This window comes from Typopeltis vanoorti, chromosome 8 (genome assembly GCF_054136105.1).
Source record: "Typopeltis vanoorti isolate ZY-2024b chromosome 8, IOZ_Tvanoo_1.0, whole genome shotgun sequence".
NCBI lineage: Eukaryota > Metazoa > Arthropoda > Arachnida > Uropygi > Thelyphonidae > Typopeltis > Typopeltis vanoorti.
The window spans coordinates 131,490,846-131,508,823 of NC_143556.1; the positions used below are offsets into that span (position 1 = coordinate 131,490,846).

Sequence of the window (17,978 nt, forward strand, 5' to 3'; positions counted from 1 at the left end):
GCATCCAGGAATGCGTTAGCAGAGCTAATCTCAGATGGTATGGTCACTTAAATAGAATGGGAGAGGAAAGATTAGCAAAACAAGTGTTCTCTGCCAGGTTGGCAGGAAAACGACCCAGAGGAAGACCAAGATATAGGTGAATTGATACGGTACAAAGTGCCTTAGACGATAGAAATATAAGATCTGATAATGTTGGAGTCTTGACAAGTAACAGACTGATTTGGAGGAAAATTGTAGATAGGAAGTTAGTAATGATGTAATTTTTTCATGTAGTACTGTCATATCCTGTACACCCCTTGAGGGTACATGGCAGGAATTTGATGATGATGATGAACTTTAACTCTCTGTCTACCACCACCACCACCCCTAAATCTCTATCTTCCTGTATTTCATGGAGTACAGTGCCATCAATGTGATACACAGATTGTAATCTGTTTATCCCAAAATGCATAACTTTACATTTCTCTACACTGAACTGATACCCATTATTTTTGCCAATACTGACAGCCTATTTAAATCATCCTGCAAGCGCTCTACGTTGCCTTGATTAACTATTACTACATCATCAGCAAACAATTGAATATTTCCTATATCGTTTATCTACAAATTAAACAGCAATGGTCCCGCACTGAACCTTGTGGCACTAATATATTCCAACTTGCAAAGTTCTCTTCTGGCAATAAGATGTCTAGAGTTACAGCAACATCTGTTACTCTCCAGAAATCTACACCCCCTCTTTCAGTTATGGGAGCTACATGTTGATGTACACTTCTGTGGGATTCCAAGACAAGTTGGGATTAAGGCTACATAAAAGTGATGTCAGCTCATTTCTCAAATGTCCTCCATCTGAATGTATCATACACAGATTATCGGCATATTATCAGAAAATAAACTTCTATTCCAGTGGCAGCTATCCTGAACAGAGAGACTAATAAGAAGCTTTACCAAATTAAGCCTAAAATGAAATTCTGGCAGTCTAGTCTGTGCAGGATTCAAACAGAGGAAGTTGTTAAGGAAGGTTTATTTTCTTGATCCTGAGAATTATTAATAATATTTTTGATTTACAGATCAAGTGTTGATCAATTTTATTAACTTAACCAACTAGTTTTGCCAAACTTTAACTGTTGGCATCTTCAGGGCACTTACATGTAGGCTGAAACAATCTCACAATTATGTGTAACTATAAAACTGACAAGAATAACTGTAAAAAACTGACTAGAATAATTACAAATAAAATAGTATCGAATGTGCGTGAAACACGTATCGCGTGTACAAGATTCGCTAGCTGTTGCTAAGGAACTTTCTGTAGTATTAAAGTTCATTTCTTTTGTTTTTAAAGATTTGATTAGGGTTTTCCATATCTCTGGGAGTATTAGGCCTTGATTTCTGTTAAGGTTGACAGTAGAACGGGTGACTATAGCTGTTTCTTTGAAAATTCTTGAATGGTAATCTTCCTCTAAGTAAGGGAAACAACTTTTGTCCCACTCGATGACATGGTTAGTTGTAGAGAAATGAGACGATAGGTCCTGTCTGTTGATTTTGACATAGCCAATGTGCTCTTTTTGCCTGATTTCAAGGCTTCTCGAAGTTTGTCCGATGTAACTAGAGCCACACGAGCATGGAATATTATAAACTCCAGCATATTTATAGACATGGTGGTTGTCTTTTGGAGATCTTAGTAGTTTACGAATAGATTCTATTGGTTTAAATGTTACTCTTATTTTGTGTTGTTTGAGGAGGCTGGCGAGCTAGTAGGAGATACCACTTACAAACGGAATTACGGAATTGCAATAGTTTTTATATATTAAATATCTTCTTGTTCTTTTTGTGGTGGTTCAGAGAAAAGGACTTTATTGACTAGTCTTCTTGGATAGCCGTTCAAGTACAGATTGTTGAAAATTAATGTTAACTCATCTTGAAGGATCTCGTCTTTTGTGATGCATATCGCTCTCTTCTTTAACATGTGTAGAATGCTGAGTTTATGTGAGATGTGGTGAGAGGAGCTGAAATGTAGGTAGCGACCTGTATTGGTCATTTTTCTGTACACCGATAGATTTATACTGCCATCAATTTGTTTTTTGATTAAGATGTCTAAAAACAGTAGTTGTTTTTCTCTTTCACATTCTAGAGTAAATTTAATAGAATGATGGAAGGAGTTGATCTTTTTGAGAAAATCACATAGGTCATCTTTGTTGTTGTTCCACACGAGATATCGTCCACATATCTGAACCAAATTTTAGGTTTGGGAATAATTTGGGATAGGATTTTATTTTCTAAGTTCCATAAAGAGGTCAGCACATGAAGGTGAGAGTGGTCTCCCCATCGCCAAGCCTGTTAATTGTTGGTAGATCTTATTTTTCCACGAAAAGTAGTTAGAATTTAGGCAGTGAGCAAACAATGAGGTTATATCTTATGGGAACAAGGTACTTAAGATGTGAATGACCTCCACTACAGGAACGTTTGTAAAGAGAGAGGTGACATCTAGGCTGGCTAGAAGATCATTATCCGATATGTTGATATTTTTTTTGCTTTTCCACAAAATGTTCGGAGTTTTTAATGTAACTCTCTGACTTGTGGATGTGTTGTAAGAGTTTCGAGAGATGTTTTGACAATAAGTAGGTAGGAGAGTTTATTGCATCAATGATTGGGCGTAAAGGAATACCATCTTTGTGCACTTTTGGAATGCCATAGAATCTCAGAGTTAAAGGATGCATGGATTTTAGTTTTTTAATCAAGTTTGTTGGATAAATTGCATAGTAATTCATTGGTATCATGGTGGTTTTCTAATGTCGGATCTTTCGTTAAAAGACGGTAAACGGACAAGTCAGAATGAGACCCTTCAAGATGAGTTAACATTAATTTCCAACAATCTGTACTTGAACGGCTATCCAAGAAGACTAGTCAATAAAGTCCTTTTCTCTGAACCACCACAAAAAGAACAAGAAGATATTCAATATATAAAAACTATTGCAATTCCGTTTGTAAGTGGTATCTCCTACTAGCTCGCCAGCCTCCTCAAGCAACACAAAATAAGAGTAACATTTAAACCAATAGAATCTATTCATAAACTACTAAGATCTCCAAAAGACAACCACCCTTTCTATAAATATGCTGGAGTTTATAATATTCCATGCTCCTGTGGCTCTAGTCACATCGGACAGATTTCGAGAAGCCTTGAAATCAGGCAAAAAGAGCACATTGGCTATGTCAAAAGCAATAGACAGGACATTCTGGCCTATCGTCTCATTTCTCTACAACTAACCATGTCATCGAGTGGGACAAAAGTTGTTCCCCTTACTTAGAGGAAGATTACCATTCAAGAATTTTCAAAGAAGCAGCTACAGTCGCCCGTTCTACTGTCAACCTTAACAGAAATCAAGGCCTAATACTCCCAGAGATATGGAAAACCCTAATCAAATCTTTAAAAACAAAAGAAATGAACTTTAATACTACAGAAAGTTCCTTAGCAACAGCTAGCGAATCTTGTAAATGCGATACGTGTTTCACGCACGTTCGATACTATTTTATTTGTAATTATTCTAGTCAGTTTTTTACAGTTATTCTTGTCAGTTTTATAGTTACACATAATTGTGAGATTGTTTCAGCCTATATGTTAGTGCCCTGAAGACGCCAACAGTTAAAGTTTGGCAAAACTAGTTGGTTAAGTTAATAAAATTGATCAACACTTGATCTGTAAACCAAAAATATTATTACTAAGAGGAAGTTGTTCTTCATCGTCTTTGCTTAGGTCATCTTACACACTCCTTCTTGCTGAGGGGTGATGACATGCCTGTGTTTTGTGACTCTGGACTATCCAGCATTCAGATTTTAATTGACTCCCCTTATTTCATCAACAAGTGCAGTATCATACTCATCATCTTTATACTCTTCATGCAACTGGTAATTGCCATTATTCATCGTGTGCAGCCTCCAAAGTGCCTTTGTCTTCCAGATTTCATGCTTAGTCCTCTCATTCATTTATTTTACACCTAACTTATTTAACATTTTGACCTTGGGAATACATTCCTACATTGACACTGTTATGCATTTCTTTGTCAGTTCCTAAGCAGCATTTATTTCCTTTCCATTCTATATCCTAAGCTTTTCAACATCAGAAGCCACTGAGGATAGTCTGTTAATTTCAGACTGAAATATTAAAATATTCTTGTGTTAATGTGTTTATATTTCTTAATCAGAAGCCTTGTAATTCCCCATATATCCTTTCCTCACAGAAGTCTTCATATGTGCAGCTACATCCCAGGTGATCATTTTATGATCACTCTCACCAACTGGAATGAAGCGAGAAACCCCACTCACAATTACATCCAATGATAAAATGTTCAGATCAAAAATTCTCAATCCTCTCATGCTCCCCTTTGCATACTGCCTAAGATAGTTGTCTTTGAAGAACTCAAGAAATTCACTTTGCTTATTCCCAAATGCTATCTGTTTATTCCAATCTATACTACCATAATTAAAATCATCCTAAATAATAACCACATTCCAACTTAACATCTCTTCCTATTAACCTCCACCTCACACCACACTTTCTCAAAACCATTGTCACTATTTCTCTCTTTCCAGTCTACTTTATTTGGACATAATTTTTCTGCTGTCATTTGCAGCACTTCTCCTCCCTTCTTGTTTTGTCTGTCCTTGCAAAAAACAAAATCTCAATAAGACTGAGGTTAGCTCTTTTCACTTAAACAACAAATTGGCAAATAAGAAGCTTCAGGTCAGCTTTAACAAAACAATGCTGTGGCACCAAGATTTCCCTAAATATCTGGGTGTTACCTTGGATAGAACACTAGCTTTGAAAAGACATCTGGAGAATATCTCTTTAACCACGTCACCGTTAATATGGATAAAATATGTACCCTTCCATTTCTATTACCATTACGAATAGACATTTTCGATTCAAGCATATTTCATTTAGTCCAATGATTCTGGGGCAAATAATCTCAATCAATGAAACAATTTCATCTCCCTTATTTCAGATACACCTGGCATTTGTAAATAACAACAGCAGTTCACTTTTGGGTCTGAAGCCAGCATTATCCAAGCCACTTGTTCATTGCGATTTTCCCATCACACCTGCTCTTGCCAAATCACCTTTATTACTGCTGCTTACCACGCATATCCTTATAATGTCAACTACATAACTCGCATGCTGATCATTCCTATATAAAATTATCCACTACTACTTCCAACATTCACTTCTCTCTATGCCATATCTCCTTGTCCACCAAGACTCTCCCCATTTCCCTGTTCCATTTGCATTCCCGTTCTCTCTTCATCTCTTGACAATGATGAGTTGAGACGGAGAGCTGGAGTCATGAATGGTGTGGTAGCATAGCTGTGTGAGGAGAAGGGAGTACAGTTTGTGGATGTGTGGCATGTGTTTGAGAGAAGAATGGAATTTTACAGGCAGGATGGGTTGCACCTAAATAGCTTTGGTTCTGGAGAAAGTGTTGCTAAATGGAAGCATAGTGTGCTGCATTCAAGAGATCAAAAGTAAGACATGAAGTGAAAGAACTGCAGAGTGGTATTGAAGAACAATGAAGTTTGGCAGTGGAAACTATGGTAGTGTGAGAGAAGAGGAGAGAACAGGAATGCAAGAGGAACAGGGAAATGGAGGTATCTCGTGTGGACAGGGAAATATGGCATAGAGAGAGTGGATATTGAAAGTAGCAGCAAATGTGTGTATGGAGATGGAGAATATTTTGATGCTGGTGAGGAAGTGAGACTGAGCAGATATATGTGGGAAGTGGAGATAAAGATGAATGGGCAAGGGCAGGTGTGGTGGGGAAATTACAACCAACCAGTGGCTTGGGTAGAACTAGTTATATGCCTAAAAATGAAATGCTGTGTTTGTTTACAAATGCCAGACATATCAGAATAAGGCAGATGAAATGGTTTCAATGGATGAGTTTTATTCAGCCTCAAATCATTGGAATATGTGAAACATGGTTGAATGAAGATGATATCATAATGGTTAAAATCAGCAAAGCATCAGGCTTTGATGATCAGGCATTTTTTCCACAGTTAACCAAGAATTCAGGATGAATTCTTGGTTAACTGTGGAAAAAATGCTCGAGAATGGCTAACAAGATTCTTTTTTCACATTTTAAGGACGGGAAATCTTCCAACAGCCTTTAAGAGAACCAAAATAATAGCCATATTAAAATGAAACAAGCCACAAGATCAAGCAGAGAGCTATTGCCCAATTGCACTCCTCACTTGCTGCTATAAGCTCCTTGAAAGACTCCTCCTTAGCAGAATTGGGCCAAAAATATCTGAAGTTATACCTGTTGAGCAAGCAAGCTTTAGGGCTCAACGTAGTCGTGCAGATCAAGTACTAAGCCTTACTACCTATATCGAGGCAGGCTTTCAGAGATGTTTGAAAACTTCTGCTGTGTTTGTTGACCTTACTGCCACATATGATGCAGAATGAAAAGAGGGGTTGCTATAGAAGCTGATACCATGCTAATCCATCTTACAACTTATTGGTAACATGCTTTCTGACAGGTTCTTTCATGTGATACTGGAAAACAAAATGAGCAAACTGAGAAAGCTGAACAATGGGCTCTCACAGGGCTCAGTATTAGCACCAATCTTATTCAACTTATATACATCTGATCTACCAACAACTAGGTCAAGAAAATTTGCTTATGATACAGCCCTCACCACCCAACATAAGAACATTGAAGTAACTGAAGATATTCTCACAAATGACCTTAGAACCATTGGGAAATATTTTCATAAATGGAGACTAACACCAAACCTCAATAAGACTGAGGTTAGCTCTTTTCACTTAAACAACAAATTGGCAAATAAGAAGCTTCAGGTCAGCTTTAACAAAACAATGCTGTGGCACCAAGATTTCCCTAAATATCTGGGTGTTACCTTGGTTAGAACACTAGCTTTGAAAAGACATCTGGAGAATATCTCTTTAACCACGTCGCCGTTAATATGGATAAAATACATCACTCCTCTACACTCAGTTCCATCACATATTTCAATGTAATATCAATGGTATTACAATTTAATATGCACTTCGCATCCATGGTAACTTGGATGTATATGTACATCCTGGCTGGTTGGGTGGTTAAAGATTGGAACCCATAATAACATTATACAAAAATTGTGTGGTTCAACATGGGGTTCTTCTGTACTACACTGTGATGCTCCATATTGAGCCTAGTCTTCTCTGCAGGTAAATATTGTTCACCAGTGTGGCTAAACAGTCCTCATATCAAGAAATTCAACATGCAAATAAATTCAGTGATGAGGACAAAAACAGGCTATGTTAAATCCACTCCCCTCTATGGGCTTCCAACTTTGAGCAACATTGCACCACCAAACCTGCGTAGACAAGATGCTCTCATAAAAAAATACAAAAAAATAAACAGCAATCCCCACCAGAGATAAAAGAGTTATCATTCCATTGTATAAGACTCTGATCAGACCACACTTAGACTATTGTTCTCAGATTTGGTCCCCAGGATTTGAAGAAGATAAATCAACTGTGGAACGGGTACAAAGGCAGATAACAAAGATGGTTTCAGGACTGTACAATGTTAGTTATAAGGATCAGCTGTGGACTGCATGAGGGAATGTGGACTGCAGAGTTTGGTGGATAGAAGGAGATGTGATATGATTGATACTTTTAAGCTGTTGAAAGGTGGTTACAGGGTTGACACTGGGGAGTTCTTTCGCTTGGTTGACCAGCGTGAAGGAGTGATAACAAGAGGCCATCCGTGGAAGTTATGAAAGGAAACTGTGAGCAAGAGGGTGAGGAGTGGTTTCTTTGCATGGAGGGTGGTTAATGGAATGCATTGCCTGATAGAGTGGTGAGAGCGAGAACGGTCAATGAGTTTAAGGAGTGGTATGATAGACTTTGTGTTTCCTAAGCGGGACCTCCCACGATGAGTCTTGATAGACTTGTGTTTCCTAGGAAGGACCTCCCGTGATGAGTCTTTTGATTCCATGTAGGACTGAATAATAATACATGAAGACCTCCCACATATAAGTATAAATCGTGTTAAATCCCGACGGCCTCCAACTAATACTGCCTGAAGAACTAGTAAATAGTGATTTCAACTAGTAAACAGTGATTCGAAATGGTTAGAATCTTGGAAAGCAAAATCGCCACACCAGACTTAAATAAGTATATCTTTCCCAAACAAACTCCGAAAGGGATTGAGCTTCCACATCATCTATGGGAAAACTCAAATAGGATATGCACAGGACATAGTATCTGTGCAGACAGCTTAACCAAGTGGGGAAGATCACCTACACTGCAATGTGACTGTGGGCACACTGTGCCACATTGTGGAGGACTGCAGCATAAGAGCCTACCCTGGTGACCTGAGAGACTTTTTTCAGCTCTTGAATGGCTAGCTGATCAAGACTTAAAATTTTAGTGACTTATTTTACCTGTTATTTATGTATGTACACTACCTGTTTCATTTTTATTGTCTGCACAAATATGTATTTATATATTTTGATGTCATGTGTCTTTTTTTATTATGCCATATGCTAAATAATTAAATAACCAATCTTACATAACTTTCAGGGATGACCTCTGTTTTTTCCCCTCTTGCCTTCTATTTTTTATAATCTCATCTGGATTAATCCAATAAAATCCTCTCACTAACTTAAATGTTTCTATCATATCACCTCTTTTCCACCTATCCACCAAACTCTGCAATTAACATTTTTTGAACCTCTATCATAGCCAAAAGTCCAAAGTCCTGATATTGTCTTAGTCACCCTCTCCAATATCATCACATCACACTGAAAACCAGGCGACCAGATTTGAGCACAATAGTCCAAGTGTGGTCTGACCAGTGCTTCATATAACGTTATATAACCACTTCCTTATCTCTACATGTTAGAGTATTTCTTTTAGCAGCACTATGATGTGCAGCCTTTGCAACACTAGCAATATGCCCTCTAAACTTCAGTCTACTATCAACCATCACTTCCAAATCTCTAATTCATCCACTTCCTGCAGTATGGCACTGTCAATATAGTACACAGCCTTATATTTCTGCACTCCAAAATGCAACACCTTGCACTTAATGATATTAAAACTATAACCCCACTTCTTTGTTCAAGCAAAAAGTCTATTCAAATTTTTCTGAAGGGAATTAACATCAGCAGTGCCACTTATAATTCTACCTGATATTTAAGTTGTTTGCTGATAACAACTTTGCATCATCAGCAAACAACTGAAGATCTTCAGTCAGTCCACATGATATATCATTTACAAACAAGTCAAACAACAAGGGCGCAAGAACAGAACTCTGGGACATGCCACAGTTACCCTCTGTTTTTTGAGACACTGCTCCATTATACTCAACCTGCTGGTATTGTTCAGAGAGCCAATCTCTGATCCATCTAACAAATATGCTATCTATTCTCTGCTGCTATTTATTTAAGGAAGTTACACTTTAATTGATATTTCCAATATTTTGGCAAAGTCAAATTACAATCATCTGGGAACAAATATAGTACCTGTAGGCACACATCAATTTGCCAGATCGAGGGTGTGTGCCAGAAAGAAAACAGCCAGAATTTAAAAAAAAAAAAAAAATATATATATATATATATATATATATATATAATCTTGGAACTTCCTTGATGTTCCACTTGAGACTGGCTACTCTAATTCATTCTCATAATGACAGCTGCTTCCTCTGTCATTTCATGGTATGTAGATAGTGGGCTGTTCCTTGGATGCCATCCATGGAATCAAAATGTAGCTTTTTTTTTCTTTCTGTGAAATCAAATTATAACCTTTATATACTATAGTAAACCATGTTATAACAGATTCACTCACTATATTGGAAAGGCCTTGATGCCCTATAAGTAGAATGCTATTCTAAAGAAAAAAATAGCAAACTATCCATTATGACAAACTAATTCACTGGACATATAAGGGTCCTATAGTGAGAATTAACTGTACAATGCTGGGACAAATCTGGTTTGCTTATGAATGATGGGAAGTGGTGTTGAGGATCCAGAGGCAACTTACCAAGATGGCGACAGGTCTATGCATTGACCCCTACAAGGATTAAAGATTAGAAGGTTAAAAAATTGGTTCATAGTCAGAAAAAAAGAGAGTATGATTGAAACATATAAAATTGAAAACATAAATTACTGGTTTTATAGGACTGATACAGAACTTTTTCAATATCTGGCAAGAAGGGAGAGAACAAAGTGTCACCTCTAAAAGCTGTGCATGGTTAGGCAGTGGCATGAAGGCTAGTATTTTATTGGGCAATGGTGTATGAGTAGAAATGCATTTGCCAGAGGTGATTGTAAGTTTTTTTTTTTCCTCCACTGTTTTAAAGGAAAAGCATGATGGGTATTGTGTAAATAATGGTTAGTGTGGTTTCTGGATTCCATAGAGATGGTCATGTAATAATAATAATAAACTTTTGAAGTTGGAAAAAATGAAGTTTTCTAAGATATTTGTTTTTTTTGACCACTTACTTTTCTTGCCTGCCGAGCTACTCTCTCATCTTGTGTGAAAAGTAACACTCTCTGGTCACCATCTAAGTAAGAAACCCAATAGACAACTACTTTATCCTTTCGAGTTTTTCTAGGCAGAACTCCTTCTTCGGATTCACTGTCATCTGCAATATATTTAATTAACTGAACAGTGTAGAAAATCTGCTGAAATGTATCAGTTTATTACATTATTTTTAAATAAATCAATTTTTAGTTTTGATATAATATCTGTTGGGAAAGAGATATTTAATCAGAAGGATTATTTACGAAATGTCTTCAATTAGGCAGTCGTGTATGTACTGCATACAGGCAGTCACAGGGTTACGAACGAGATACGTTTCTGAGAATGTTTTTAAGTCAGATTTGTATGTAACTTGGATCCCTGATGAACAGAGCATATGCAGTAATAATAATAATAATAATAATAATAATACTATAATGGCTCATATGGGGCAATAATAATACAGTGTTATTATTATCACCCAAGACTCCATGGAGTCAAAGACTCATCTAGGAGGTCCTTTTAACATACACATAGCTCATCATACTGTGCTTTAAACACACACAAATTCTCTGCAGACACCGCACTCTCAGGCAAGGCATTCCAAGCATTCACAACTCTGCATGCAAAAAACCTGCTTCTCACTCCCCTGCTCACATCCTCTTTATACAGTTTCCAGGTATGACCTCTGGTTCTCCCCTGATCTCCAACCAGTTTCTGTAAAACCTCTCCAACATTGATCCTATAACAATCACTTACTAACTTGTAGGTCTCTATCATATCTCCCCTCCTCCTTCTATCCACCAGACTCTGTAAATTGCATCTTCTCAATCTTTCATCATATTCAACATTCCAGAGGTCAGAAACTACCTTAGTCAATTGCCTCTGGACCCTTTCCAACATCTTTTTGTCCTTCTGAAAATCAATACTGTAATAATAATAATAATACGCTCTGTACTGTAATAATAAGTTACAGAAACTATTGAGCTCTTTCTTTTAATTTAAACAAACAGAACATGAAAACAAACTCATACAAAAAGTTTAGATAAGAGACAGGAGAAATTTCAAAAAAGAATATTAAAGGTGCATCAATGTCTTTCTTACTGGAAGGGACATTTTTGAGGCAAGCTAACAGGTAGGCTAATAAAAATCAGAAGATGATGATGATGGAAATGGTGCTAGAGAGGATGGACCTACTGCTGGAGAATCAGGATTTGATTCTGTTTCTGGAGGAGGGGAGTTTACCACTGAAGTTGGTTTCTTGAAAAAGGGTTGTTTGCACAGCTTTTTTCTTGTTTTATCATAAATGGCCTTGTATCAGCTGATGTTCTCACTAACTGCATGGCAAACCTTTGTGAACTGCTGAATGTTAGGATCTTGCTCCTCAAGCTTAGCAAATTCTGCTTCAATGAGATGAAGGGCTTCAGCTAATTCTTTTGTTGTAAACTTTCTTGGCTCTGGATCTTCTGATTCCTCGTGTTCTTGTGTTTCTGTCAGTTGCTTCTCTATCTCAATAAAGTCTTCATTGGTTAATTCTTGTGAATGGGACTCTAGTAAGTCAATGACATCATTTTCATTGATGTCCAATTGAAGTGCATTGCCACCATCCACCACAACTTTTCTGGCTTTGGTGATATCTCCTGTGAAGCCACAAAAATCATCATAGAAATGACTGCACAGTTTGTTCCACAGCCTTTTAATTGGTGATTGCTTCACTTCCTCCCAAGAATCAGCAATGTTTTTGATGCCATCATGGATGTTATAATTCTTTCGGAACTCTCTCAAGGTCATCACATCATCTTCCGTAGCCTTGAATGCTTGTGGGAATGTACGCATAAGTAATAAGCCTTAAATGCAGAAATGACTCCCTAGTCCATTGGCTGTAGTAATGATGTAGTGTTGGGTGGTAAAAATATGACCTTTACATTAGGGTGAAGGCATGGCCTCCATATCCTGAAGCAGGGTCCCAGGACAGGATTTTTGGCAGGCCCCCTGCCTGTTGCTTAGGTTTAAGACAACGCATTGCTAAACAGTCTACAGGGTTTAGGATCAATTAGTTGAAATGATAACACAAAAGCAATATTTATTTAAAAAACTACCAACGTCTACATAATACAAACTAATAATAATATTCAAATTTACTTCAAAGTATATTTTCTAGCTTTTGTGGATGCAAATTTATCAATAATGTCAGTAAAACCAACTCGCTCAGCCAAATCATTTTCGATGCACAAAATTGCTAGGTGATTAAGTCATTCTTGGCTACTTGTGCTTCTTTACCATGTTTTCAATGAATTGTCCAGTCTGCTGAATGATCTCTCAGCTGAAAAAACAGCAACCGGTATTGTGCAAAATAGTTTAATGACGAGGCAGATATTGGCAAATATACCTTACAGGTTTTTGTCATAAATTGCGTTCAGAAGTCTCACCAAACTTCATCATGAAGGTTATTTTCTTGATCATAAATTAGTAAATAATAATATTTGGTTTACCGATCAAGTGTTGATCAATTTTATTAACTGAACCAACTAGTTTCACCACACTTATCTGTTGGCATCTTCAGGGCACTTACATATAGGTTTAAACAATCAGTTATGCATAAGTGTGAGATTGTTTAAACCTATATGTAAGTGCCCTGAAGATGCCAACAGATAAGTGTGGCAAAACTAGTTGGTTCAGTTAATAAAATTGATCAACCCTTGATCGGTAAACCAAATATTATTATCTCACCAAACTTGTTTTTCTGTGCCAAAAACTATCTTATGAATACTTTTAAGGTGAAGAATTTCATTCAATAAATCTTCTGACAGATCTTTTTCATACATGTTCACAAGTTTTGCTGATTTTGTAATAAGTTGACCATCGTTCAAGTTCTGGAAATTTAAAATAGGTTAGAATAATTCACATACAGGGTGTTCGGGATAAATTTGACAGTTTCGTAAGGAAAAAGAAAATCTTCTTTGTATCTATTAAATTTAATGAATTGACAAAAAAACATTACAGGTAGAGTTAATTACAATACTATCAACAAGATTTACTCAAAATAACCACCATTAGCATCGATCACAGCTTCAATTCTGCTTCGGAACCTCGAACAAGCTGATGCTACAGTCTCCCTGGGAAGGGCCGCAAAAACTGTTTTAATTTTATCCATTAACTGGGCTTTTGTATTACTGGAAGTGCGATTGGTGTCTTTTTCAACTGCGCCCCATACAAAATAATCCATGGGGTTAAGGTCTGGGGAGTTTGGAGGCCAAACATTTGGACTGGTGAAGTCGTAGAAAATTTCAGACAACCATTTTTGACTTTTCCCAGAGGTGTGGCAAGTGGCCGAATCCTGCTGCCATACATACGGCCTACCATTGGCTACCCTTGTTATCCAGGGCTTGACTACAGTTAGCAACTCCACGAACAATGCCCGAATTCCAATGCCAGGGTTCTTCAACACCTGTTCCTGCAGATTTGCGAGGAATTCTGCTGTACGAACGCAATCAGATCGTCTGCTAGGGATCTTTCTTCTTACTACATCCTCGTAGTCACCATTGCAAGTCTCTAGTTCATGCCTGATTGTTTTTACTGTATTCAGGGAGCATTGGGCAGCAGTCGTAATATCCTTATTTTGATGGCGGGCACGAATCATCATGATACAAGTTATTCTCTTCCATAATTCAGGTGGGTTCCAGCTATCCATCCTTTCTGACATCTTGTATATGAATGAAGAAGGGTCCAAACTTTTAAATGAAGAGAAGTGTGTGTTAATACATGTAACTTACGGAAAAATATAATTAATTATAAATATGTCAAATTTATCCCGAACACCCTGTATATTATCTGCTGCTTCAAACCTTGTTTTTAAATCATTCATAATGAAATTCAATACTGGATAAATTATGAAAATTTTGAAATCTTGTTCAGGTTCTACAGTAGTTTCTCGATTTTCGCAAAATTGAGGTTGCACACTGATTGCTCCAGCAACTACTTTTGCTTTTAGGACAACACTTTCCCACGAGTCACGTAAGTGTTGTATCTCTTGCACTAATTCTCTTATAAGTGAGGACTTGACCTCAAGAGATATTCCTTTACTTTGTATAATAATGTTCTTATTGTCAATATTTGCTAATATTTTGTGCCAAAACACTGTCATTAGCATACCTTTATAAGATCCAAAATATTTTTTCAAGCCTTTAATTGCGTTCAGTGTTGAAGGAGAAAGCAAGATGGGCGAATGAAAACCAGAAACTAAAGTAAATCCTTTTGAATGGGAAGTTCAGAAGAGTAACCATAAGTCTGAAAAGATGGATAATGGGTTGGAAATGATCGCAAAAGCTAGTAGTCCCTCTCAGCACATATTCATTCATATTTTATAAAGTTTCTTTTTGTCTTTTGTTAGTCTCACTTAACTGGCTGACCCGACAAGACGGGCCCCCAGGCTAGAGCCCTGTCAGCCCAACCCTTGTGGGGCCATGGGTGAAGGTCATCTAAAGATGTTAGATATCAAGGAGCACTGTCCAGCACAAGAAGAATTTTAAAGGGAATTTTCTTTTCCGAATAATAACATTCCACAGCAGGAATAAAACAGTACAAGACCCAATCTTCAAACATGGCAAGTATGACCCAGGCCCTTAAATTTGACTTCCAAATAACACGAAGAGCTGCTTTAATAATGCGCCAAATTGCGGGTTTGTTTACATGTGCAAAATAAACTAGTTCCTGAATTATTAATTTCATTATTTAATTATCAATTATCCTTATGGGAGCCCGTTCGTAAGTACAGAACAGAGTAAGTCGAGTTGCCTGTAACCCAGGGTCAGCCTGTATTTAACGATCAGTTAAATGAATCTGTCTCAAATGATCTTATGTTAAAAAAAAAAAAAAAAAAGAGAGAGAGATCAAATTTGTTAATTTAGAAAATGCTTTATCATTCCTTGGAATCCAGGGAATCCAGGTTCTTTGATTCTTGCAGCTTGCAGCACAAGTACTAATTAGGCATTTGTCAGCTTAGCTGCTGTTTCTCTTGTTGTTCTTTAAAAATTAAAAAAATCAGGAGTATAGAAAATGGTTGCTGAGATCCTGGCAGAGTTTTCTCCCAAAGTGTCTGCAACAGCTTTGGGATCAGCAACAATACATCTGTGTTCCAAGGTAGACAAACAGTGTGTTCTGTATCTACTTTTCATCTTCTGGATTTTATCATAGACAGTAGTTTCTGTACTGACTGTTTGATTAAAATGATGATGTAAACTTAATCCAGGATTGTTTCTGATTCTGATATCTCATATAAGGTACTATGACCCAAGTACATTGAAATGCTATTAAATTTGTTGTAGTAGGATATCTACAAAATATTTCCCATGCTCTAGCTTGATCTTTTTTGGCTGCTTGACAATCTCTGTTCCACCAAGGCTTTGTATGGAGTAGAAATCGTGATGATGTCTTTGGAATTGCTGCAGTCCCTGCATGGACAATACAATTTGTGATATACTTCACTAATTCATTAATTGATGTTTGGCTGATTGTTTTAGTATTAAATTTTGCATCATGGAAAAATGCATTACAGTTGGTGTGGTCCATTTTCCACATGGGCCCTCTGTGTAGGATGACATGATTCCTGAAAAGACATATTGCTGATAAGAGGATAATGATCACTTCCATATATGTTTTCATTAATATCCCATGTAAGCAGTGAATAAATTGAAGCAGATTGTAAGATCGATTGCATTATAAAAGTTGGTAGGCATATAGAAGAAGGTATCTGCTCCATTATTAATAATGGAGCAGATCTATTCATATTGGTGCTACCCCATAGAGTGTTATATTCATTAAAGTCACCCATTAGGGTATGGACTAAGGCAGTTGAATCATGAGATTATCGCATTATGGTTCATTTAATTCAGAACCCGGTGGTAACATACTGTGATTAAAAACCCCACAGATACATGAATCACTACTACCTCCAGAGCAGTATTAAGCTAAACATGATGGAAAGGAGTATGACTGCCCATGAGAATAGCTACTTCACAATGTGCAGGACCATCTCCAGTTCACTCATTGAATACCAGAGTGATATTCCTGAAGGAATATTACTCTTGGATCCTGAAGGTAGGATCCTCACTCGGTTTTAAATAAATATGCTTGATATCATCGATATTCTGACAAAACCCAGCAATTCCATTGTTTCACAGACTTTTCTGGGAAGTTGAGGAATTACCCTCATCATTTGTATTTCTCATTAGATTTTGGGAAGTATGGACGAGCAGTGTCCATCTTTTCCTGTGGAAAAATATTCAATACATCTTCAGATGTTGGCAGTGTTGTTTTCAGTGGACACTGAAGTATCCATTTTACTGTAGAGGGGTCTGGTAGGTAAATGACCTTGACATAATTTTTTTACAAGTGGGCTCTCATCGAGGAACATTTTCAGAGTCGGACTGCACATTGTACAATTGAACAGTCATGACTGTAAAGTTCAGGTATGGTGAAATTATCAACTGGTGGAATTGTCATACAAGTTTGAGTTACTGTTAACATTTTCTTAAGTGTTACCTTCTCAGCATAAGAGGATCCCAGAGCAGGTTTGGTGGCTAATTTTCTTTTTTGCATCCTGATATATGTTTTTATTTTTTTATCATAGACAGTAGTTTCTGTACTGGCTGTTTGATTAAAATGATGATGTAAATTTAATCCAGGATTGTTTCTGATGTCTCATATAAGGTACTTTGGCCCAAGTACATTTAAATATTATTGAGTTTGTTGTAGTAGGATATCTACAAAATATATCACATGCTCTAGCTTGATCTTTTTTGGCTGCTTGACAATCTCAGTTCCACCAAGGCTTTGTATGGAGTAGAAATCATGACGATGTCTTTGGAATTGCTGCAGTCCCTGCATGGACAATACAATTTGTGACATACTTCACTGCTTCATTAATATGTGTTTGGCTGATTATTTCAGTATTAAATTTTGCAAGATGGAAAAATGCATTACAGTTGGTGTGGTCCAAATGTAATAAAGAGGTATGTTCAAATCTGAAAGATTGGGGGGAGGGGTGACAGGTATGAGGTGCATCATGCTCCATAAGGATGGTCCCTTGGTTCCGACCAGAAACATCATCCTTAGCTTTCATACTCCTAAGCCTCCAGCATCTGTTAAAACAGGGTATCTCAATTGTCCTGTTAGACAGTACATCCCTAATCCAATAATATTCTTCAAATACCAGAAATGTAGACTTGCCCAAATTGTCTGCTGCCACTTGTGTCCAATGTGGTAGTAAAGAGCATCATAACCAATCTTGCTCTGCCAAGAAAGCTAAATGTGTAAACTGTCAGGGAGATCATCCAGCATACTCCTGTGCATGTCAAATGTGGAAATATTTCTTTCTTGCTTTTCCACTTTTGACAAGCATGGGACCCACTTTTCACTTTTGACAGGACCCTTCCCATAATGCATTGAATTATACATG

The 17,978-nt window shown here is 37.2% G+C and overlaps 1 protein-coding gene across 10 annotated transcripts in view; it reads right to left on the reverse strand.

Annotated features, from left to right (window-relative positions):
* LOC150104358 (intermembrane lipid transfer protein VPS13A-like) overlaps positions 1–17,978 on the reverse strand; it is a 2,072,875-nt gene that overhangs the window by 312,103 nt on the left and 1,742,794 nt on the right. For all 10 annotated transcript variants that reach the window (XM_090396324.1, XM_090396319.1, XM_090396320.1 and 7 more), the window contains one exon: positions 10,504–10,646. In XM_090396324.1, the coding sequence (XP_090252450.1) occupies positions 10,504–10,646 (143 nt within the window). The remainder of the gene's footprint in view (positions 1–10,503; positions 10,647–17,978) is intronic.